This window comes from Microtus pennsylvanicus, chromosome 7 (genome assembly GCF_037038515.1).
Source record: "Microtus pennsylvanicus isolate mMicPen1 chromosome 7, mMicPen1.hap1, whole genome shotgun sequence".
Classification (NCBI taxonomy): domain Eukaryota; kingdom Metazoa; phylum Chordata; class Mammalia; order Rodentia; family Cricetidae; genus Microtus; species Microtus pennsylvanicus.
In genome coordinates, this window is record NC_134585.1 from 106,387,710 (window position 1) to 106,412,656 (window position 24,947).

Below are 24,947 nucleotides of genomic sequence, written 5' to 3' on the forward strand. Positions count from 1 at the left end.
CACTGCTGCTTTTCCAGAGGGCATGGGTTCAATTCCCAGCACCCACATGGTGGGTCCAGGGGATCTGATGACTTCTGGCCTCTGTGAACACCAGGCATGTGCATGGTGCACAGACATACATAGAGACAAAACACAGTACGCATAAAATATTAATGTTTAAAAACAATAGAAAAGAAACAAAGTAAAGTCTATATCCTAATCTACCTTGGGTAAAATGGGATCCACCTAGCCCACAAGCTTCCAACCCATGAGCTGAACCACCACATTGCAACTGTGGTTATTTGGGGGAAGAAAGAAAAATCTGGATTTTGTAACTGAAAGACATTATGTAATTCTACATTTCATAAAACATTTTTAAAATCTTGAAAATTTCAAACTACAGAGAAAGTAACAGTTACTGCATGTTTTTTAAAGATTTTATGGGTTTGCCTGCATGTACATATGTACGCACATGTGTATTTGGTGCCCAAATAGGTCAGAAGGGAGCTAACGCTGGTGGGGAGCCTTCTGAGCCACCATGTGGGTGCTGGAACTGGACCTGGTCTTCTGTGAGCAGCAGCATGTGCTCTAGTTGAGAGCCTTCCCTCCAGCCCCAGCAGGTACACTACATGACTCTAGTGTTTACAGTGAGGTTCAACAGACCTACTAAGGAATTGTTCTGTGAGATTCTGCTGCTGGTCAGGACCGTCCTCTTGGTTCACACCTCCTTCAAGTAACATCTGCTGGTATATCTGCCGCTGCTGCTCCTTCTGCTCTAAATGCTGCTGATAGCGCAATCTTTGCCTGTAATATTCTTGAAATTGTTCAGTGGAATCTCGAAGCTTAAAAATATTAGAAAAACAACACATATAACAGACCATTACTGAATTATGTTTTTACAGTATCATCTATAAATGCTGAATAAAAGTACAACTACAACAATTTAAAAATTACATTGCTCTTTGAAAAATAACAGTCACAGATTATCAGTTCCTTTACTTTCTAACACCAACCGAAATGACTGGTTACTGTGTGTTCCTGACTAGCCCAGAGTTGACACGCAACTGATGGTTATAACAGGTACACAGTCAGAGAATACACATGTAGATAATGATAAATTTGGTATTACTTAAATAAAATGCCTTGGAAAACTGTATTACTACTCAGTAAATATTAACCTTAGCCAGATGGAGGTGGCACACGCCTTTAATCCCAGCACTTGGGAAACAGAGGCAGGCAGATCTGTGAGTTCGAGGCCAGCCTGGTCTACAAAGAGAGTTCCAGGACAGCCAAGACTGTTACATAGAGAAACCCTGTCTCGAAAAACCGAAAAGCCAAAAAAAAAAAAAGATTACCTTTATCAAACATATATAATACTAAGCATGTAATAGATTTCTATAGACAGAAACATGTATTTGCCTAAAAACTAGGTTCCAAATGTTCTTTAATGAGTAAAAACCGGTTTTAAGTTCAGCGATCTCAATACTTCCCATTCATTCTCCTAAAGTGTAGGTGCTGGAGAGAGAGGCGAATGGATAAAGATGCCCACTGTCCAAGCCTGACAACCCAAGTGTGTCATGGAGAGAACTAACTCCCACAAAAGCCTCCTCTGACCTACACATACACACACACACACCAATCCAATAATTAAAAATTTTTAAAAGAAAAGCTTAGGGGCTGGAGAGATGACTCAGTGGTTAAAAGCATTGACTGCTCTTCCAGAGGATCCGGGTTCAATTCCCAGCACCCACATGGCAGCTCACAACTGTCTGAAGATCCAGTTTCCAGGGGCTCTGACACTTCACACCAATGCACATAAAATAAATGTTAAATAAACCATAAAAAATATTTAAAAAAAAGAAAAAAACTTAACACCTCTTGTAAGTGGAACAGTACATAAATCTCTATTCTACATCATAGTACAATTTCTTGCCAGAAACACATAAAAGATGGAATCTTAGATTTATTTTTATTTTTTTTAAAGTTATTTTTTTAAAATACTTATTATGTATACAATATTCTGTGTGTGTGTGTATGTCTGCAGGCCAGAAGAGGGCACCAGATCTCACTATAGATGGTTGTGAGCCACCATGTGGTTGCCGGAAATTGAACTCAGGATCTTTGGAAGAGCAGGCAGTGCTCTTAACCTCTGAGCCATCTCTCCAGCTCCCGGAATCTTAGATTTAGATAAAAGTATCACTATTATATATTTTTATTATTCATTAAACACAAATAAAATATAGAATATGTCTTTAAAATGAAAATTTACTGTAAATTCAATAATTTGAGTCATGAAATATGTGGCATTTTAGATTTTTAATAAATTCCTCTACTTATAAAATACATGACGACAACTAAACATACTATAAATTCTTTGAAGAGAAACCAGAAAATGAGCCAATAATGAGACTATCTAAAATCTTTGTACTACTCCCTAATATAAAAGTCTTTTACATTTTATATAAGAAATCCTATTAACTTTTACAAAGAGAACAACTTTGAGGCACATTACACTCAGTAAATATTACCTCGTTTTTTTCTTGTTTAGCTGGCACTGGATTCTGTGCTCCATTTGCAGGCTCTTTTTCAAAACCTGAACCCTGGCACGTGGGTTCACTGCTGACAGGCGGCTGGGCCTCAACAGGTGTATCGCTTCTTCCAAAAAAATAGAAAAAGCAGAGATGGACTTAAAATGCATTTTAGAGGAATTTTTCTTGCATTAAAAAGAGTATTAAGGGTTTATCGTTTATTAATTATAAAAATTAGGTATCTTTCTTAACTATATAAAATGTTTTCAAAATACAGAACATGCTTAGAGAGAATGTGTTTGTTTCTGAGACAGGGCCTTGCTATGTGGTCTCAAACTTCTAAGCTCAAGAGATCCTCGGCTCCCACACACCACAGCTGCAAGTGTGTACTGCCAAGATCCTCGGCTCACACACACCACTGCTGCAGACGTGTACTGTCATGATCCTCGGCTCACACACACCACAGCTGCAGGAGTGTACTGTCATGATCCTCGGCTCCCACATACCACAGCTGCAGACGTGTACTGCCATGATCCTCGGCTCCCACACACCACAGCTGCAGACGTGTACTGTCACGCCAAGATATGACAAACGTTTACTCCGGAAGCAGGGTCTCTAACGTAATATCAGTAGTATGTGTTTTCGGGAAATTCATTTTCATTCTTTGTGGTCCAGATACATCTACAAACTAGACAGTCTGGAGGCTTTCATACCTACATTCTCTTTATGAAACATGAACTGTGATTTTGTTGCTCAAATATTTGTTTTCCCTCTCATATGTTTCTTTAGTTTTAAGACTTTAGATTTTAGTAAGATACTTCTTTGGCTTATTTACACTAATCATAAAAGCAAAACAGATTTTTCCACTTCTTTAAAAAATTACTTAAAATTCTTTAATATATTTTTATTTATATTTTTGGGACAGGGTTTCTCTGCATAGCCCTGTGTATCATGAAACCTGCTGTGTAGATTAGGTTGACCTCAAACTCAGAGATTTACCTGCCTCTGCCTCCTGAGTTCTGGGATTCCAGGAGCGCACCCATCATACCTAGCCTATCTTTCCACATTTTTAATAAATATCTTTTTACTGAAATAATTTGGGAATTTTATGTCAGGTTGTTCCTAATATTCTTTTAAAACACTAACTGCGCTGGGTGGTGGTGGCACACGCCTTTAATTTCAGCACTCGGGAGGCAGGCGGATCTCTGGGAGTTGGAGGCCAGCCTGGCCTACAAGAGCTAGTTCCAGGACAGGCTCCAAAGCTACACAGAAACCCTGTCCCGAAAAACCAAAAATAAATAAAAAACAAAAAAAACACTAACTGCTTTACATAAATCTCAAATAATGTTAACAGTGACCCAGGTGTGGTGATGCACACCTCTAATGCACACTTAGGAGGCAGAGGCGTGGTATCCATGAGTTTGAAGACAGCCTGCTCTACACAGTGAGTTAGTTCCAGGCCAGCCAAAGCTACATACCTTATTTCAAAATAAAAAAAGAGAAATAAAAAAGAAAACAAAAGAAAGAGGGAGGAAGGGAGGGAGGGAGTGAGGGAAAGAAAAAGAAAGAAAGATGTCATCTGAAGATGTTGAATACCAGACACATACACAGATTTATCTGTTGCTACAAAACACCATAGAAACAACTACCAAAGTTAAATTACACAGCACTGATCTCTCTAGGCAGCAGATATATCGAAACACAGTTGTAGGGATCAGGAAGGCAACATTAGACAGTCATTGTCACAAAGGCAACCTTTGCCTAGGAGCTTCTCCTTCTGACTACTACCTGTGCATGTATAAGAATATTCATTACCAGACTTCTATAAATTACTAACAACCATGATAAAGTAAGTGCCACCACACAGAGAACTATGGTTTAAAAAAAAAAGCATGGTATCAGCATGAAACTAGACAGAAAACAGAACAGAAGACCCAGAAATAAACCCATTTAGCTACAGCTACCTAATTTTTGGCAAAGGTGCCAACATATGTTGGATAAAAGACATCCTCTTTATCAATGGCATTGGGGAAACTGGATTTTCATTTAGATGAATTTAGAAATCCATGTCTCATCCTTCACAAAGACCAATTCAAAGTGGATCAAAGCCCTTATATACAATTTGAAACATTTAAAGGAAAACAAATAGGCAAAATATAATACGATATATACAGGAGCAAAGACTTTTGAAAGGTCTCTAACCACACAGAAAATAATCTCAAGAACTAGAAAAAGGAGGTTACATGAAATTAAACAGCTTCTGCAGAGCACAGAGACTGGGAAAAAGTTCTTCCAACTATAAATCAAACAAGGGAATAATATCTAGAATATAGACGAAGCTGCAAAAATTAAACACTAAAGAAAAAACCTCATCAAATCAATAAATGAGCTAATAACTGAACAGATAATTCTTAAAACAAGACATTCAAATAGTCAATAAATATTATACAAAGTGTTCAATGTCCTTAATAATCAGGGAAATGCAAATTAAAACTGAGATTCTACCTCATCTCCAGTTAGAATGGCTATCATCAAGAAAACAATGACTAAAGCTGGCATGGAAGTGGGGAAGGAAGAACCCATAATTCATTGCTGTTGAGAATATGAACTTGTGTGGCCACTACGGGAATCAAGATGGAGTTTTCTCAAAAAGCTAGAACTACCAGGTAACCCATCCATACTACTCACAAGGATGTACCAAAAGTTCCTAGTCCACACATCACAGAGATACCTGCACAGCCATGTTTCTGCACACTGTACAATTCACAACAGTGAGGAGATGAGCAGACCTGGGTGACTACCAGCAAACGAGTGGGTAAAGAAAATGTACACAGTGGGATGTTTTATGGCCACTTTATTTATTCCTTTACATTATATAATATATTTTTGATAATTTTTATTTCTGATAATGTTATATAGAATGCCAGTGATCATCTTCAGCCCCAATTACCTCTCTCATTCCTTTCCCTCTCCTGCTGACTTGCTTCTCCTCAACCAGTCCCCCTCCTAATCCCCGGTCTCTTTTTGTGCAGGTGACCACAACTGCTATGAGCTGGTGTTTGGAACGGCCATGCCACTTCCAGAAAAGTGTTTGAAGATGCTCCTCTCGGGGCTGGAGAGATGGCTCAGAGGTTAAGAGCATTGCCTGCTCTTCCAAAGGTCCTGAGTTCAATTCCCAGCAACCACATGGTGGCTCACAACCATCTGTAATGAGGTCTGGTGCCCTCTGCTGGCCTGCAGGCATACAGACAGACAGAATATTGTATACATAATAAATAAATAAATAAAAAAAGATGCTCCTCTCCACCATTAACTTAATAACCCCCCCCACACACACACCTTTGTGGATGTTTGCTGGCCCTGAAGGAGGTACAGATGTTTCCTTTAGAACTAAGCACTCAACAACCACTTATTCTCAGTACTTTGGCTATATAACTGTCATCCTCTGCTAAAAGAAGCTTTCCTGACCCAGGCTAAGAGCAGCACTCTTCTATGAGTGTAAATATAAATATGTAGAGGGCATTTTGATTGGATGTCCATTTAGCAAAACACCTGTAATACACTCTCCTCTAGGGCCTAGAACCTTCCCAGTCATAGGCTTAGTACCAGGCATGTATTCCCTCCAATATACGGGGCCTATAATATAGCAATTGGTTGTCCCCCAAACTTGCCTGGCAAGTTGGAGTTCACAATGAGATTTTAACCCATCATAAAGAAAATGAAATAATGACATCTGTATGAAAATGGATACACAGGATATGATTGTATTAGATGAAATAAACCAGACCCGAAAGACAAATACCTCATTTTCTATCATATGAAGGACCTATATTTACAATTATATTTATGAATATGGTGTATGTTTAGGTCATGAAACTAGACAGGGGAGGAAGGTATCTTCAGGAGAGGGAAAAAAGAGAGGGAAATGGAACACATGTGCATGAACATGTAAAAGGGTCTGAGGGAAGAGGAGGAGCCAGTCAGAAGTGGGCAGGGGATGGGGGCACAAAGAAGGAGACAAATCAGAACCAAGTAATAATGGCATGTATAAACATGTGTGCCACCATGAAACCCATTACTTTATAAGCTAACTTTAAATGTAAACTTAAAATTCTAAAACTATAAAGTGCTGAACACCAAGAGCATTTGCATGCACACTACAGACTACTTAGAACTGGCAATTTCCTAATTTTTATGAGCAAATGCCTACCGTTCAGGAGATTCTTCATAGATACTGTGGCATTCTGTATTCTCAAGCATGAGGCTTCTGCTAAGGTTTTGTACTCCTGGATAATGAAAGTTAGCAAAGGAGTGTGACATTGGAGAAGTTTTGTTCCCAAGATCCGAGATTCTCTTATCGTGGCTGGTTAATCCACACGTGAGGCCATCTAGGGCAGGGTTCAGAGAGCGAGTCATATAGGCATCAGCTGACTGAGGTCTTCTCATTGGTGACGATGGGTAAGGAGAAAGCTTGCTGATAAGAGGAGTCAAGAGATCAGCATACGCAGCTTTTGTAGGTTTCAGGAGTTTGTCAACATGAATATTAAGCATTTTCTGTTCAAATGCACAAGAAAAGACTGAAGAAGGGAGATTCTGAAGCCAAGATAATAAACTCAGATCTAAATCATCACAACCGTTGCCACATAAGAGGTCAATGCCAAGAAGTACTTCACTTTCTGTAATTTCTTCACCCGTTGCTTTACTCTGACAAAACTCTACACAGCACTCATAAAGTAAGCCCTTCATTACGAGCTGGAATAAGCGATTGTTACTTGCTTTAAAACCAGCCTCGCTTAGCTTCCTGTCGGCAGGGATGAACTCTGCGACCATGACACAGACCTCTTCAAAGCAATGAACTCGTGCAGTGCTGGGATTCCAGTCCTTAAATTCAGCGTGATTGGTCAGACGAGGCAGAGTGAGGAGCAGACAGAGCTTGCTGTAATCATCTTTAGAAGGGCAGTACTCTTCTAGAGCATGCAGACACTGGACAGCTTCTTGCATGGTAAATTCCAACTAAAAAATATAAAGGATGACTATAAAAGAGATGAAGGCAACTGATCACCTTAAATGAAATGTGAAAGCTGAGAGCATAGAAGATAAATTGTTGTGCCAGAGAACATAATTTGTAGAACGTGTAAAATTTTTAATTGATGATGTTTTCATAACTTAAAAAATAAAGAATTTGGTTAATTACTAAATTAAAATTTTACCTACAAAATTAACATTCTAAATCAATTCAGATTTAAAATTCTAATTTCCAACTGTTTAATTTACTTCCATTTTGTTAATATGGTTAGATACAGGGCCTCCACATAACTCGGGCTAGCCTTGAACTCAAGCTTCTCCTGTCTCAGTCTTAAGAATACTGGGATCATAGTTGAAAGCCACCATGCTTAGCTAAAAGTAAAAACAAAACGATATCAATAGTTTGTTTGACAAATTGGTTTGGTTTGTCCCAAATGGAAAAGCCACTTTTTCAGTCTCAACTTGTCTTAGAATAAATTCATATGAGGATAGAAAGCAAAATTCACAAAAGGAACCATTTATAGTTGATTTCTACAAAACACCAGAAATAGCATAAAAAGAAGCTTAGCTGAGATACTGACAACAAAGTGCATACTGAATACCTTGTGGGAATGTGGGGCAGTATGTGACCCAGGCTAGCTACGAATATGGCTAACTCAAAAATGTAAACTTGCCTTTAATCCTAGCACTCAGGAGGTAGAGGCAGGTAGATTTCTGGTGAGTTCAGGCCAGCCTGGTCTACAAAGTGAGTTCCAGAACAGTCAGAGCTGTTGCACAGAGAAATTCTGTCTCTAAAAAACAAAAACCAGTAACAACTAAATGTAAATTGACTTAAAACACACACACACACACACACACACACACACACACGAAGGCTGGAGAGATGGCTCAGTGGTTAAAAGTGTGCATTACTCTTCACAGGACCTGAGTTTTGACCTGAGAATCCATGTCCAGCAGTTCACAACCACTTGTAACTCCATCTCTAAGGAATCCAATGGTCACTTCTGGCCTTCACAGATATCTGCATACATGTGCACATAACCACACACAGATAAATGTATCTACACATAAATAAAAATAATTCTTTAAAGTAACTTTCTGGCTGACAAGATGGCTGGGAGAAAAGCACGTTGCACACAGGTCTAATAGCCTATGTTAAATCCACAGACCCACAGCAGAAGAGGAAAGACAAAATTTTTCTCAGACATCCCATGCTTACCACAATGCTTTGACATGCATGCTCGTGTGTACACACACATACATACACACAGACACACTCATGCATGCACACATACCATTCGCACAAAAATAAACAAATGAAACTTCCCAGGGCTTGAGATACAGCTCAGCTCGTACAGTACTTGCCTGAGACACGTAAGAAACTGAGTTTAATCCCCTGTACTAAAATAACAAACTTTTTAAATTTAACTTTTAATTAACGTTTTAATCCAAATATATTATATAGTATTGAACTTAAGTCATAAAACCAAGCATTTCTTTAAAAAAACAATCTGGAACCCAGGCCATGATGCTGCTGCCCATAAACTCGGCATTTAGGAGACTGACCATCAGTTGAAAGTCAGCTCGGAGGCAGGGTGTGGGATTAAAGCCATGTCCACTAGGGAGGCTGAGGCAAGCAGATTTCTTGAGTTCGAGGACAGCCTAGTTTAAATAGTGAGCTGCAAGCCAGCCAGAGTTACAAAGTGAGACTCTGTCTCAAACAAACAAACCTCAGTTTGATCCCTGGAACCCAGATGGTAGAAAGAGTCCTGCAAGCTGTCCACCAACCTCCACATACTTTCACCATGGAGTGTATGATGCCCCCAATAAAATAAATAATAAAGATTTTAAAACATTGATGAACTCTGAAAATGTTGAAGATGTGCTACATCCTGCAATATAAAATATTTAGCCAAGATTTAATCCTTTACATAAAAATGAGAAGCATCAGGGGGCAGAGGCAGGAGGGATCTTTTTTTTTAAATTGATTTTTATTGAGCTCTACATTTTTCTCTGCTCCCCTCCCTGCCTCTCCCCTTCAACCCTTTCCCAAGGTCCCCATGCTCCCAATTTACTCAGGAGATCTTGTCTTTTTTTTATTTTCTACTTCTCATGTAGATTAGATCTATGTAGTCTCTCTTAATGTCCACATTGTTGTATAAGTTCTCTGGGATTGTGATTTGTAGGCTGGTTTTCTTTGCTTTATGTTTAAAAACAACTTATGAGTGAATACATGTGGTAATTGTCTTTCTGGGTCTGGGTTACCTCACTCAAAATGATTTTTTCTAGCTCCATCCATTTGCCAGGAAATTTCAAGATGTCATTATTTTTTTCTGGTGTGTAGTACTCCATTGTGTAAATGTACCACATTTTCCTTATCCATTCTTTAGTCGAGGGGCATTTAGGTTGTTTCCAGGTTCTGGCTATGACAAAAAAAAGATGATATATACACAGTTGAGCACATGTCCTTGTGGCATGATTGAGCATCCTTTAGATATATAACTAAAGGTGATACTGCTGGGTCTTGAGGAAGGTTGTTTCCTAATTTTCTGAGAAATCGCCACACTGACATCCAAAGGGGCTGTACCAGCTTGCACTCCCAAAAGCAATGCAGGAGTGCTCCCTTTACCACACAGCCACTCCAGCATAAGTTGTCATCAGTGTTGTTGATCTTGGCCATTCTTACAGGTGTAAGATGGAATCTCAGGGTTGTTTTGATTTGCATTTCTCTGATGACTAAGGATGTTGAACATTTCCTTAAGTGTCTTTCAGCCATTTGAGATTCCTCTGTTGAGAATTCTCTGTTTAGGTCTGTACTCCATTTTTTTAATGGATTATTTGTTCTTTTGAACCAATTTCTTGAGTTCTTTGTATATTTTGGAGATCAGACCTCTGTCTGATGTGGGGTTGTTGAAGATCTTTCCCCATTCTGTAGGTTGTCATTTTGTCTTATTGACCATGTCCTTTGCTTTACAGAAGCTTTTCAGTTTCTGGAGATCCCATTTATTAATAGTTTCTCTCAGTGTCTGTGTTATTGGGGTTGTATTTAGGAAGTGGTCTCCTGTGCCAATGTGTTCAAGTGTACTTCCCACCTTCTATGAGGTTCAGTGTAGCTAGCTTTATGTTGAAGTCTTTGATTCATTTGGACTTGAGTTTTGTGCATGGTGATAGATATGGGTCTATTTTCATTCTTCTACATATTGATATTTAGTTATGCCAGCACCATTTGTTAAATATGCTTTCTTTTTTCCATTTGATATTTTTTGCTTCTTTGTCAAAAATCAGGTGTTTGAAAGTGTGTGGATTAATATCCAGGTCTTTGATTCGGTTCCATTGTTTCTCCTGTCTGTTTTTATGCCAATATCAGGCTGTTTTCAGTACTGTAGCTCTGTAGTAGAGTTTGAAGTCAGGGATTATGATGCCTCCAGAAATTCTTTTATTGTACAGGATTGTTTTAGCTACCCTGGGTTTTTTTTTTTTTTGCTTTTCCATATCAAGTTGAATACCATTCTTTTGACGTCTGTGAAGAATTTTGCTGGGATTTTGATGGGCATTGCATTAAATCTGTAGATTGCTTTTGGTAAGATTGCGGTTTTTACTATGTTAATTCTAACTACCCAAGATCATGGGCGATCTTTCCACTTTCTGGTGTCTTCTTCAATTTCTTTCTTCAAAGATTTAAAGTTCTTAGCCAGGCGGTGGTGGCGCACGCCTTTAATCCCAGCACTCGGGAGGCAGAGGCAGGCGGATCTCTGTGAGTTCGAGACCAGCCTGGTCTACAAGAGCTAGTTCCAGGACAGGCTCCAAAACCACAGAGAAACCCTGTCTCGAAAAAGAAAAAGAAAAAAAAAAGATTTAAAGTTCTTGTCATACAAGTCTTGTTTGGTTAGAGTTACTCCAAGATATTTTATGTTATTTGTGGCTATTGTGAAAGATGATGTTTCTCTGATTTCTTTCTTAGCCCATTTATCATCTGTGTATAGGAAGGTTACTGATTTTTTTTTTTGAGGTAATCTTGTATCCTGCTACATTACTGAAAGTATCTGTGAGTTGTAGAAGTTCCTTGGTAGAACTTTTGGAGTTGCTTATGTAAACTATCATATCATGAGCAAATAGAGTTTGACTTCTTCTTTTCTGATTTATATCCCCTTGATCTCCTTTTGGTGTCTTATTGCTCTAGCTAAGACCTCAAGAACTATATTGAATAGATATGGAGAGAGTGGACAACCTTGTTTTGTTCCTGATTTCAGTGGGATCACTGTGAGTCTCTCTCCGTTTAATTTGATGTTGGCTTGCTGTATATGAGGCAGGAGGATCTTACAGAAGTTTAAGGTCTTCCTCTGCTATAAGCCTTCTCAAAGCCAATCTGGGCTACATGAGAACCTGTCTTTTTTTCTTTTAGGCGCATGAGTGTTTTGCCTGAATGCATGTATGTGCACCACATGTGTGCTCAGTGTCCCGGGAGGCCAGAACAGGGTGTTGAATCCCCTGGAATTCAGAGGCCCTGTCTTTAAAGAAGCGAGTGCATAGAGAGATGGCTCTATAATCCTTCCCCAACAGAAGGTAACTGAGGACACCCTTGGGAGCACTGTCCCTCCTCCATGTGTACACACATGGGTACACCTCACACCCATACATACACAAATCTGGTCTAACCTACCTGAAAGGAGAAGAATATACTCTTGAAGTGGTCCTATAGCACCTTGATTTAAATCACGGAGCAAGTTTAAAAGGACTATAGATTAATAGGACCATAATTGCAAAACTACAGATCTTGCTTCATCACAGCTCATAAAACTTTAAAAACTCATGATAATAACCTTCTGGTTTAGTGAATAAAATAACTGAAAGCAAGACTAGGGCGCAAACCTTCAGGAATAAAAATCTTACATGCTGGGGCTCATCTTCTGCAGACATTGCATTGTTAACACACAAAGCTTCTAGAAACTTCTGCTTGAGGATAATATAACGAAACCTAAGAAAGAAGAAACATTAAAATGATTAAAAAGTTGAATGATCTCATCCGCAGTAGCATACATCTGTAAGTTCTGACTCAGGAGGGTAGATAAGGAGGAACATGAGAAGACACTATTTTGAAGAAACCTCAGCTTCTGAAACACAACAGGCAAAGTTTGATTTCTGCAGGACTGCAGACTAAGCCCAGGATTCTGCATGTGCCCGGTGTACCATCTTTTTCTGTTTGCTTGTTTGTCTGTATTTTTTTTTCAAACATTCTTTTTTCTCTTTAAGATTTATTGACTTGTTATGTATACAGTGTTCTGCCTGCAGGCCAGAAGAGGGCACCAGACCTCATTACAGATGGTTGTGAGCCACCATGTGGTTGCTGGGAATTGAACTCAGGACCTTTGGAAGAGCAGGCAATGCTCTTAACCACTGAGCCATGTCTGTATTTTTTGATACAGGGTTTCTCTGTGTAACCCTTGATGTGGGAGTGTAATATATCAATCTGTTGATTTCATTGGTTAAGCAATAAAGAAACTGCTTGGCCCTCATAGGTTAAAACATAGGTGGGTGGAGTAAACAGAACAGAATGCTGGGAGAAAGAATCTGAGTCAAGGAGTCGCCATGATTCTTCCACTCCAGGCAGACACAGGTTAAGATCATTCCTGGTAAGCCAGCTCGTGGGTTACAGCAGATTATTAGAAATGGGCTATAAACCCTAACTGTCCTGGACCTCGCTTTGTAGACCGGTCTGTCCTCAAACTCACAGAAATCATCCTGTCTCTGTCTAGGAGTGCTAGGATTAAAGGTTTGTGCCACTTCTTCCCAGCACCAGGCACACAGTCTATCACTGAGCTAGAGCAACACTCCAGCCATTTTGTTTGATCAAATTGGGCCAGCAAGATGGCTCTACAGGTAAAGGTGCTTGCTAACACACCTGAAGACCTAAGTTTGAGCCCCAAACCCCAACATAGTGGAAAGATAAAATCAATTGTTATAAGTTGTCCTCTGCTCTCTACATGTACACTATGGAAAGCACATGTGCACATATATACACATATAATTACATGGGGTTTTTTTTGTTTTTGTTTTTTTTGAGACAGGGTTTCTCTGTGGTTTTGGAGCCTGTCCTGGAACTAGCTCTTGTAGACCAGGCTGGTCTCGAACTCACAGAGATCCGCCTGCCTCTGCCTCCCAAGTGCTGGGATTAAAGGAGTGCGCCACCACCGCCCGGCTAATTACATGTTTTAAAAGGCATCAGTTATTATTTTAAAATAAACCTAAAAACCATGATTTTCTAGTATCTGACAAACAAACTTAGAAGTTACTCTAAGTAAAACTGGGCTCTGGAGAGATAGCTCATTAGTTAAGAGCAGATGCTGTTCTTGCAAAGGACCTAGATTCAGCTCTACACAGACACTTACAACTTTTGTAATTCTAGTTCCAGGGGATTTGGCATCCTCTTCTGATCTCCAGAGGCACCACACACACACATGGTTACAGTAAGAGAATAAGACCAAATTACTGCTGACTGCTCATTGAACAATGAAGGCCAAGAGGGAGCAGGAAGACATCCTTGAAGCCTGTGCTGATATCTCTTTGCATACATACTACCGACTAAGTAACTGCATTTCAGACTTGCAAAGACTTCAAGAACTGTAACTATGTAATGTATCCTATGGATGCAGTGTGCTGCTTCATAGGAAGGCTACATTAAATGTGTTTATTGTTCTGCTAGGCTGCTACAATGACAAGACACTAAAAGTTTAAAGTAAAATCCTACCTTTTTTTGTCAAATTTTTCCATACATTCTAGAGGCTGAATGAACTGAAGAACTTCATCCCATTGACCATCGAGAATTAGTTGCCTAAATAAAGAAAAACCCAGAATGCTAATCAATTCAGGTCACACTAACAGCTGATAGAGCAGATGACAAAACAGACATTAAAGCAAATAATGAGATTAACCTGATTCCTCTAACATTACAGTATTCTTTTACAACAAAAATTTCTCAATATTGACTTATGATAACAGTAAATTTATAAAAAAGGATGGGCAGAAGGACTTTTATAAGATTACCAACATTTTACTTAAAGACTACGAATAACCAATCAATAGTAGTTTTATAAAGAAATGGTTTTTTTTATTAATTTTTATTGAGCTCTACATTTTTCTCTGCTCCCTTCTCTGCCTCTCCCCTTCCCTTCAACCAAGGTCCCCATGCTCCCAATTTACTCAGGAGATCTTGTCTTTTTCTACTACCCATGTAGATTAGATCTATGTATGTCTCTCTTAGGGTTAAAGGAATGTTTTAAACTTAAAAAGGGAGAAAGGGCACAATTTCAAAGGTTAGATCTTTAAGATGAATACATTAATTTAATAAAAACTTTCTATCCTGTAATTCTTTCCATTTTACCTCAGACCAGTAAAATTCTATCATAAGCCAGCAGGCTCCTGGAGAGGACTCAGGGGCCAGTACTAAGTTCCAGAGGTATCAACACTTGAAAGACAACGGCAAGCCAGGTATGGTAGAGCAAATCTTTAATCCCAGCACTTGGTAGGCAGAGGCAGGTGAATCTCTGAGTTTGAGGACATCCTGGTCTACAGAGCGAGTCACAGGACAGCCAAGGACACACAGAGAAACCCTGTCTCAAAATAAGAGGAGGAGGAGGAAAAGCAAGACAAGGGTGAAAGAGCACAGTCTCAGAACTGGTTCCTCACTCCAGCACTGTGTAGGTCCCTGAGGTTAGAGGACCACAGCATGGGTGCGGAAAGTACAAGTTTAATACGCTGCAGCTCATATAAGAAACCTTTGGTTCTCCTTTCAGCTCCATGTTCATGAATTAGGAACAGTGTATTTCTTTCAAGAATACACAGTCCTTCTCAAGGATATTTGGAATCATTAAAATAAAATATATTTCTATCTAAGAGCTTGGTATTTTCTTTTCCTTGCAAGCCAGTTTAGGATATATTCAGTTTTCCACTGTGGCAAAAATGGCAATTTCCCTTGCCTTGAAAAATCCCTCCTGCTAAGAATTGTGCCCTAGAAAAATAATTCAAAATACAGAAAGTGCCATATATAAAAACTGTTCAATAGAGTATTTAAGAAAATTAGAAACAATGATCTAAAAATGGGTGAAGCATTAAGAGACTAAATTGAAAAGTTTTAACATATATATTTGAAATCACAGAGAATTCTTGTGATACAACAAATTTTTTTTTGACAGTCTAGCTCTGGCTGTCCTGGAACTTACTATATAGATCAGTGGTTCTCAATCTGTGGGTCTCAACTCCTTTGGGGTCACATATCAGATATTTACATTAGGATTCAAAACAGTAGCAAAATCGCAGTTATGTAGTAACAACAAAAATTACGTTATGGTTGGGGGTCACTACAACATCCGAAACTGTAATAAAAGGTTGCAGCATTAGGAAGGTTGAGAACCAGTAATGTAGACCAACCTAGCCTGGAACTCACAGAAATCTGCCTGCCTTTCCTCTCAGGTGCTGGGACTGAAGACATACATGCCTGGAAAAATATCTATTTTAAAAAAAATATACACAAGAGGGGCTGGAGAGATCATTCAGTGGTTAAAAGTACTGCCTGCTCTTCTGGAGGACCAGGGTTCAATTCCCAGCATCCACATGGCATCTCTAACTTCAGGTCTGGGGATCTGACACCTTCTTCCAGCCTTCTAGCCTTCACAGGTACCAAATATGCACATGGTACACAGACATACATTCAGGCATAACACAAATATGCATAAATAAAGCTTAACTATATATTAAAATGTATATGTGCGTGTCCATAAATATATACATATATATTAATCACAATTGCTCCTAGGTAGTGGTAAATTTTCTTTATTTTTAATAATGAATATATTTCTATAATTTATTTTATGGCATTTGTTTCCTAGTACTCCTTATGCATATTTTAGAAATGTTTACCTTTCCAGTGCCTTGGATTTCTTGAGTACTTTTTAAATTGCTACGATAACACTGTGACTCCAAAGACTATGCATCTTACCACTGAAAACATTCTACAGATCTATTACTATACACTGTGAACATTCCATCATGAAATAAAAACCAATTATTCAATTATACTTACAGTCTTTTATGAGCATATTACACATACCACTACCATATTAATGCTCTTCTTTGGAAGAGCTACATGTAAGCCTCATAGTAATGATGTAACATACCTCAGGAAAAGCATATCATCTGAAAATAGGCCATTTATGACTCCACTTTCCTTCTCAAGGGCCAGCATACTAATATGAAGCTTCTTTGAATTCAAGAAGTCCAAAATCAGCTTAATGATTTCCACCTCCTTCACATTCACGGTCTCTTCCGCCGTCATATTGCTAGCCTAAATAAATGAAAACAACAAAAAATTTAGTCCTACTGTTTTATGTGTAGGTTTAGTCACCTAGAAATAACAATGTCACTTGGCATTTCAAAGTAAAATTAACTATCAAAACTGAGCCATTCTTTATGTGTTAAAAAATATAACTCAGATATTGTAAAAGTACTAATCTGTGAGAAATACACATTGGAGTGATGACAGATGAAATGATGAGGTCTGAAGGGTCTCAGAATAATCTGCAGTAACAATATCAGGTGTGTCTAACACTCAAGACACTGCCACAATGCTGTCACCTACGAAGCCCATCTCAAGAATACCTCCCCTTCCCCAATTGAGTTAACAACAACAAAAAAAATCATAATTTTAAGTAAGTTTACAATTTTTCACTGTGTTAAATTCATATACAGCGTAGGAAACATGCAGCCTGTGGATCAAACATTGGTCGCCCATGAATCATTTTGGAGTTAAACATAATAAGGCTCAATTGAAACATGGAATGTATTGGTAATTTCAGTGTTGTACTGGTAATATCAACTATATTTCAACACTTTAAAATTCCTTCAACTCAGATTAGATTAGTCATGGGTCTAAGGAAAACCAAATACCATTATTATGCTAAAGAAACATAGCAATAAAACAACTCCTAACAATATTCTGCTGTACCTATCTAGAGATCAGCGTCTTGCTCAGTCATCATGACAAAAGTTTCCTCTTGCAGCAGATGGAAACTAATACAAAAACCACAGCTCAACAATGTGCAAAGAGTGAGACACTTTGGAACATTCAGTCACAAATGGGATGACTTCATCAAACCTCTCCCACTTCAGGGATCACAGAACTATGCGAAGAGGAGGCTGAACAATTCCAAGAGCTAGAGGGGATGAAGACACCAAAGGAAACAGTGCCTTCCAGACATAATGGTACTGACACACATATGAACCCAAAAGCAGCATGCACTGGGGCTGCACAGGTCTAAGACAGATGGGGTCCCAGTGCTCAGAGGGGGACATGGACAAGGACTCCCATCCCTAAACAAGAACCTACCTCCAATTGACAACTGCTTACAAAGGGAAAATTAGTTTTCTTCAACAGAGTCTCACTGGGTATATAAGCCACACTTAAGGGCAGGTCCCAAGCCTAGCAGTAGATGACCAACACAAAACAAACTCAATGATATTTCTGTAGAATTTTTTTTGTCTCATATTGCTTTGTTTGGGCATTTTTTTAAAAACTTACTGGTCTTTTGCTCGTGTATTATGGTTTTCAATTTTGTTTTTATGGATTTGTTTGGGTGTGTATTTCATGCACATTTTCATTTTCTAAAAATTCTTGTTTGATTTTTTTTTATTTGCCTGTTTTCTCAGAGAGAGAGAGAGAAAGAAAGGAGATGTAGAGTTGAATGCATAGGGAGGTGGAAAGAATTGGGAGAGGAAACTGTGATCAGAATATTTCATTAAAAAAACTGTTTTCAACAGAAAAAACTAAAATTCCTCTTCCTAACACTTACCTATAATCTGTAAAGATACAACTGAATACACAGGCTGTGAAAGCAGAGAGATTTATAACTCAGAGGACTGAAAATTAGATCCTCTCATTTTGCACAAGCCATATACAACTGTACTTTTCAAATGTTAAAACACATAGGAAACACCCTGACAGATTACAAGAACATGGACAAAGGTAGCTCTCACTTTGCCACATCTACTGTGAAAATGAAGAGCATTCTCAGCAATCAGACTGTCCACATTCCAGAAAATGTGACATCACACTGAAGGGGTGTGGTTACTATAAAGAGCCCTGAGAGGAACCTTTCAGGAGGACTTAGATCACACCAACATCAAGCTGAGTTTCATTGGAAAGAAAAAGAAGAGGTTCTGGGTTGATGAATGGCTACTGTCTGAACTATCTGTGGTCATGTTCAGAACAGGACCGGGAGTGTTACACTGAGCTTCCATTACAAAATAAGGTCTGCACATGCTCACTTGCCCAGCACTGTTATTATCCAGGAGAATGGGTCTCTGGTTGAAATCTGAAATATCTTGGGTGAAAAATATGTTTTGTTTCTCAAGCCTAGATAACCCTTGAAGGAAATGATATTAAATTTGTTTCAATTCCATGGCTTTGAACCAACAAGTCACAACAATTAAGAACTGACCATCACAAAGGTTTTAGATGGCCTCTGTGTGTCTGAAAAGGGAGCAGCGTAGCATGCTGATGAGTGAGACCAGAGTTACCCAGCTCCAGAAACAAGAATCATAAGTACAATTTGGGAACAATAAAAATAAAAAACCTCTATTAAAGAAAACAAACTCATAGCAGGGCTGTCCATTTGGCTCAGCAAGTAAAGGTCCTTGCTGTCCAGCCTGACAACCTGAGTTCAATGCCCAGGACATACACAGTGAAAAGAGAGGAGAGACTTCTGGCAAGTTGTCCTCTGACTTGCACATTCTATGACATGCATTGACTCACACAGACACAAAATAAACAAATATATGTAAAAACTTCCTCAGAGCAATGTAAGATTATCATGCTAATGGACTAGCTGCAAGAAATAGTCCTGATAACTAACAGGACTATCAGGAAGCTTTCTTTCTCATAGGACCAAGTCATTCTAACCAAGCTCACAGAAACATAAGCACAAGCTTGTAGATAATCCAGTTCTGCTCTTCTCAATCTGTTAATTCTCTATTTCTCCATGAAGAGAAATGCAAATGTACAGCCAACTAGAATGTTCTCATCATCAAACAGCATACTGTCTGTTATACAGAGAAGCTGCATGGATAAGGAGAAGAGTGTGTTAAGATAATTACTTAACTAAAAAAAAAAAATTATAGCCCCTGGCTAACCTGCAACTCGCTATATGGACCAGACTGGCCTCTAACTCACAGAGATCCACCTGCCTCGACCTCCTGAGTGCTGGAATTAAAGGCATGCACCACCATGCTAGACTTATTTATGTGTATGGTTTCCCTGCTTATATATCTGAACACCATGTGCACACAGTACCTAAGGACACCAGAGGAGGACATGAGATCCCTTGGATCCATCGTGGAAACCGTCATGAGGGAGGGGGACACACGACCACAACACACACAGGACGGAACAGGATACATCACATATGTTCAACTAATGGTAGTTAAACAAACTTGAGATGCACAAAATGTTTGGCAGTGGTGACTCATGCCTTTAATCCCAGCACTCCGGAGGCGGAGGCAGGCAGATCTCTAAGTCTGAAGTCAGCCTGGTCTATACAGAGTCCTAAGACAGTCAAGGTTACGCAGAGAAACCCTGTCTTGAAAAACAAAACACAAGTCGGGCAGTGGTGGCACACACCTTTAATCCCAGCACTTGGGAGGCAGAGGCAAGTGGGTCTCTGTGAGTTCAGGCCCAGCCTGGTCTACAGAGAGAATTCCAGGACAGCCAGGAGTGTTTCACAGAGAAACCCTGTCTTGAAAACAAACAAAAACCCAAAACGAAAAAAAAAAAAAAACCAAACAAATACACCAGCTTGGTCTACAAGAGCTAGTTCCAGTACAGGCTCCAAAACCACAGAGAAACCCTGTCTCGAAAAACCAAAAAAAAAAAAAAAAAATAGAAATGGGCTAGTCCAGGTGCAAGAGTTAGCCAAGAGGCTAGATATAATGGGCCAAGCAGTGTTTAAAAGAATACAGTGTTCGTGTAATATTTCGGGGCATAAGCTAGCAGGCGGCTGGGATGCTGGGGACGCAGCCCCGCCGCTCCTATTACTACACTTCCCAGCCTATGGTTGCTGAGAACACTTACTTAGAAAAGAATTCACAAAGGAACAACAATAGGGTATATTCCACTGAAATAGGGGGAGGGATTTCAATGTCCGCATATCCATTAATAAATGGTAGCTCTTTTGAAGTCACAACGTGTAATTCTGTGTTTCTTAGGGATTTTCTTTTGAGAGGTAAATTTTTACTTATATTCAATAACTAAACTAGGGGCTGAAGAGGTCACACAGTAATTAAGAACACTGGCATGGATAGTGATGGCACACGCCTTTAATCCCAGCACTTGGGAGGCAGAGGCAGGTGGATTTCTGTGAGTTTGAGGCCAGCCTGCTCTATAAGCAAGTGCCAGTACAGGCTCCAAACCTACACAGAGAAACCCTGTCTTGAAAAACCAAAAAAAAAAAAAAGTACACTGGTTCAGCTGTGTGTATTAGTTTTATCCCAGCACTCAGGAGGCAGGTCTTTGTGAGTTCAAGGCCAGCCTAGTTTACACAGTGAGTTCAACAGTTTGAACCACATAGAGAGACTCTGTTTCAAAACAACAAAAAGAAAGGAAGGAAGGAAGGGAGGGAGGGAGAATAGGGGGGAAAACCCACCACCAACAGAAAAAATAAAACCACTGTTCTTCTAGGCGTTCAGTTCCAAACACCCACATGGCAGCTCATAACCCTCTCTAACTCCAGTCCCAGGGGATCTGATGCCATTTTCTAGCTTCTTCAGGTACTACACCCATAAACACAAAACACCCATAAACACAGAATACAGGCAAAAGAAAAAGTTTGAATATAAAATTAGATTTATAAATCTAAGATTACAGGCCCCCCTGCACGTGGGAGACAGTTATATAACTTATTCTATCTGAGAGGTCCCTGGAAGTAGGACCAGGATCTCTATCCATGGTACATGAGTTAGCTTGTCTGGAGCCCATTCCCTATGATGGGATGCCACGCTCAACTTTAATGCAGGCAGGTGGAGGGGCCTGGTCCTCTCTTTATTTAAGAGCCAGGCTTTGTTGACTCCTCTTTGGGAGGGGTGGATGGGGGGTTGTGCTGGAGGAGGAGGCAGGGGGAGGGAGAACTGTGGTTGGAATGCAGAATAGAATTTTAAAAAACTTTTAAAAAATCATTTTAAAAAGAAATCTAAGATTAAAGTCAACATTAACAGACTAAAAATAATAACAGAAATGTAGTTTATACATAAAGAAAATTTTCACTGAGTGGTGGTGGTGCAGGCCTTTAATCCCAACACTCAGGCGGCAGAGGCAGGCGGATCTCTGTGAGTTCAAGACCAGTCTGTCTACAGAGTGAGTTCCAGGACAGGCTCCAAAGCTACTTAGAGAGACTCTGTCTTAAAAATCCAAAATAAAAAAATTTTCATGAAAAACTAGCTGCAAGCGGTAACATACTATAGTGAACTCAGCACTCGGGAGGCCACATCAGGACTACCGAGAATTTGAGGTCAGCCTGAGCTATCTAGTTTGTCTAAGGCAAATTCAGGCTACACAGCAAGACAATGTCTCAAAAGAAAAAAATCAGGGCTAGCTTTCTAACCAAATATAAATAGAAATGACTTAACTGTTCCTTTGCAATGACGTTGCTTACTTAAAATACAGAATAGGGAAGAAGGAAAACATGGATGGCTAAGAATGATTCAGAAGTTAAGGCAGAAGAAATTAGGATAGTTAAAAAAAAGTGCTTACAGTTTTCTTTCTATGATTTGCATTTAATTTTTGTGATTTACTTCAACTCATATTTTAGAAAGGGGAAGCACATATTCTATTGGATACTATAAAGTCTGGGATAATCAGAAATTTTGAATTTATAAAGTCAGTTAAATAAAAGAAAAGAAAATAGATATTCTTTAAGTAATTTTTTAAAGATTATTTATGTATAATGTATGTAGTATTCTGCATGCATGCATGCCTGTGCGCCAGAAGAGGGCACCAGATCTCATTAAAGAGAGCTGTGAGACACATTGTGGTTGCAGGGAATTGAACTCACAACCTCTGGAAGAACAGCCAGTGAGTGTTCTTAACCTCTGAACCATCTCTCCAGGTCTCTTTAAAAAATTTACCAAATGAAACTTTCCTTCTAACTACAAATCTCCATCATTCTGCTAATCACCTATAAACACGTGTCCTTTCTTTATGTTGACAACCATCTTCTGACCTCCGACTCACTTACCTTCCAGAACTGTGGATGGTGGTGACCCACAGAAACAGACTGTGGGGCTGAAAGTGTGAACATAAAGGATTTAGCTACCATGCAAGAAGCACTGGACCACATAAGCCAGGCATGGTGATGCAAACCTGCAACTCCAGCCCTCAGGAGGAAGAGGCAGGAAGACTGGGTCATCCTTGGCAATAGAGCAAGTTCAAGGCCAGCATGGCCTGCTCAAAATATAAAAAGGGGACCAGAGAACTGGCTCACTACCTAAAGGCACTGACCACGAAACCTGAAACCCTAAGTTTGATCCTTGGGAATCCATGTCTTAGAAGAAGAAAGCCTACCCCCACAGGCTATTCTCTGACCTCCACATGTATACAATGGCGTGCACACACAAATACACAACACACACCAGAGAATAGACTTTTAAAAGCTAAAACAAGAAGAAACATATTATACCCGGGCATGGTAGCACACTCCTAAATCGCAACAGTGGGATAAAGCTGGGGTAAGGTGGGGAATCAGGGACAGACATGACAACAGACAATTGAGGACATATCGAGACAAATGATGTTTAAAGCCTGGTGCTACTTTATTTTCTTTTTTCTTCTTCTTCTTCTTCTTCTTCTTCTTCTTCTTTTTTTTTTGTTTTTTGTTTTGTTTTTCGAGACAGGGTTTTCTGTGGCTTTGGTTCCTGTCCTGGAACTAGCTCTGTAAACCAGGCTGGTCTCGAACTCACAGAGATCCGCCTGCCTCTGCCTCCCGAGTGCTGGGATTAAAGGCGTGCGCCACCATCACCCGGCCTGGTGCTACTTTAAGTAGCTACAGAAATAAAGTTAGCAGATACATATACCTAAAATGTCTCTCAAAAAAAAAAATACAAGCAATTGGCAATAATGGTTGTTTCCCAAAGACCTAGATAGGTAACAGGAATGGTTAGATGACTTTTTATGATGTACCTTGTTAAATCTTTTGAATTTTGTACCATTACAAATATTAGCCAGGCAGTGGCAGTGCACACCTTTAATCCCAGCTCTCGGGAGGCAGAGGCAGGTGGATCTCCATGAGTTTGAGGTCAGCCTGGTCTACAGAATGAGTTCCAGAACAGGCTCCAAAGGTACACAGAAAAACCCTGTCTCGGAAAACAAAAACAAAAAAATATACATTCAAAAAAATTAAATGTGAGGCTAGAAAGAAGGTTCAGTAGTTAAGAGAGCTTGTTACTCTTCCAGAGAACCCAAGTCCCAGTTCCTAGTATCCACATCAGTAGCTCACAACCACTTGTGACTCCAGCTGTAGAGTACCCAGCTTCTTCTCTGGTTTCTTCAGGCAACTGCATACATGTGGCATACACATGACATTTTTTTAAAAAAATAAAAGTTTCTACATAAGAGTTTTGCACAAACACACAAGTATGGTAATCCCAGTCCTTGAAAATTTGCAGTAAGTAGATGGCAAGCTTAAGACCAGCCTAGACTACATAAGTTAACCTGAGCTATATACTAAGATCCTATGTAAAAAAAAAACAAAACTTTTAAATAATAAAACAGAAGCAAACAGTTATGCCATGTATAGTAGCATATACTTTAAAAATAGCAGCACTCTGGAGACAGAGGCAGTATACTGCATTCCCTTCCTGGAAACATCCCACTTTCTATCTATCAACTTAACCATTGTGAGTATTCTAAATGAAACATGTATATCTAAAGCTTAAAGACCAATATCCACATATGAGGAGAAAACATACAATGCTTGTCTTCCTGGGTCTAAATTGCCTCATCCAGGACGACTATGGTGTTCCACATTCTTGAGAAGCTGAGGCAGGACTATATGCTCAAACCTCAGCAATTCCAGGCAGTCTTATGAACACAGAAAGACTCCCATTTCAAAGGATCATCATCATCTTACATAGCTCAGGCTGGTCTCAGACTTGAGATCCTCTTGCCTCAGCCTCCTGAGTATTGCAGATAAAGGTATGCACCCTGCCAGTGGATTACTGATAAGAAAACAACTTTTAATTTTAAAATTAAAAATATGGGGCTGCAGAAATAATTCAGCAGTTTAAAGCAAATACTACTCTTGCAGAAGACCCAAGATCAGTTTCTGTACCCATATCCAATAAGTTACAACATGCTTGAACTCCTGCTCCCAGGGATCT

At 39.4% G+C, this 24,947-nt stretch overlaps 1 protein-coding gene across 6 annotated transcripts in view; it reads right to left on the reverse strand.

Moving 5' to 3' along the window:
* Wdr47 (WD repeat domain 47) overlaps positions 1-24,947 on the reverse strand; it is a 52,114-nt gene that overhangs the window by 21,584 nt on the left and 5,583 nt on the right. For 2 of the 6 annotated variants that reach the window (XM_075981591.1, XM_075981592.1), the window contains exons 2-7: positions 16,703-16,869; positions 14,278-14,361; positions 12,423-12,507; positions 6,718-7,520; positions 2,508-2,634; positions 643-821 (exon numbers count right to left, since the gene is read on the reverse strand). In XM_075981591.1, the coding sequence (XP_075837706.1) occupies positions 643-821; positions 2,508-2,634; positions 6,718-7,520; positions 12,423-12,507; positions 14,278-14,361; positions 16,703-16,860 (1,436 nt within the window). In that variant the 5' untranslated portion in view covers positions 16,861-16,869. Of the gene's footprint in view, positions 1-642; positions 822-2,507; positions 2,635-6,717; positions 7,521-12,401; positions 12,508-14,277; positions 14,362-16,702; positions 16,870-24,947 lie in introns of all 6 variants that reach the window. The other 4 variants (XM_075981593.1, XM_075981589.1, XM_075981590.1 and 1 more) reach the window with 3 other exon arrangements.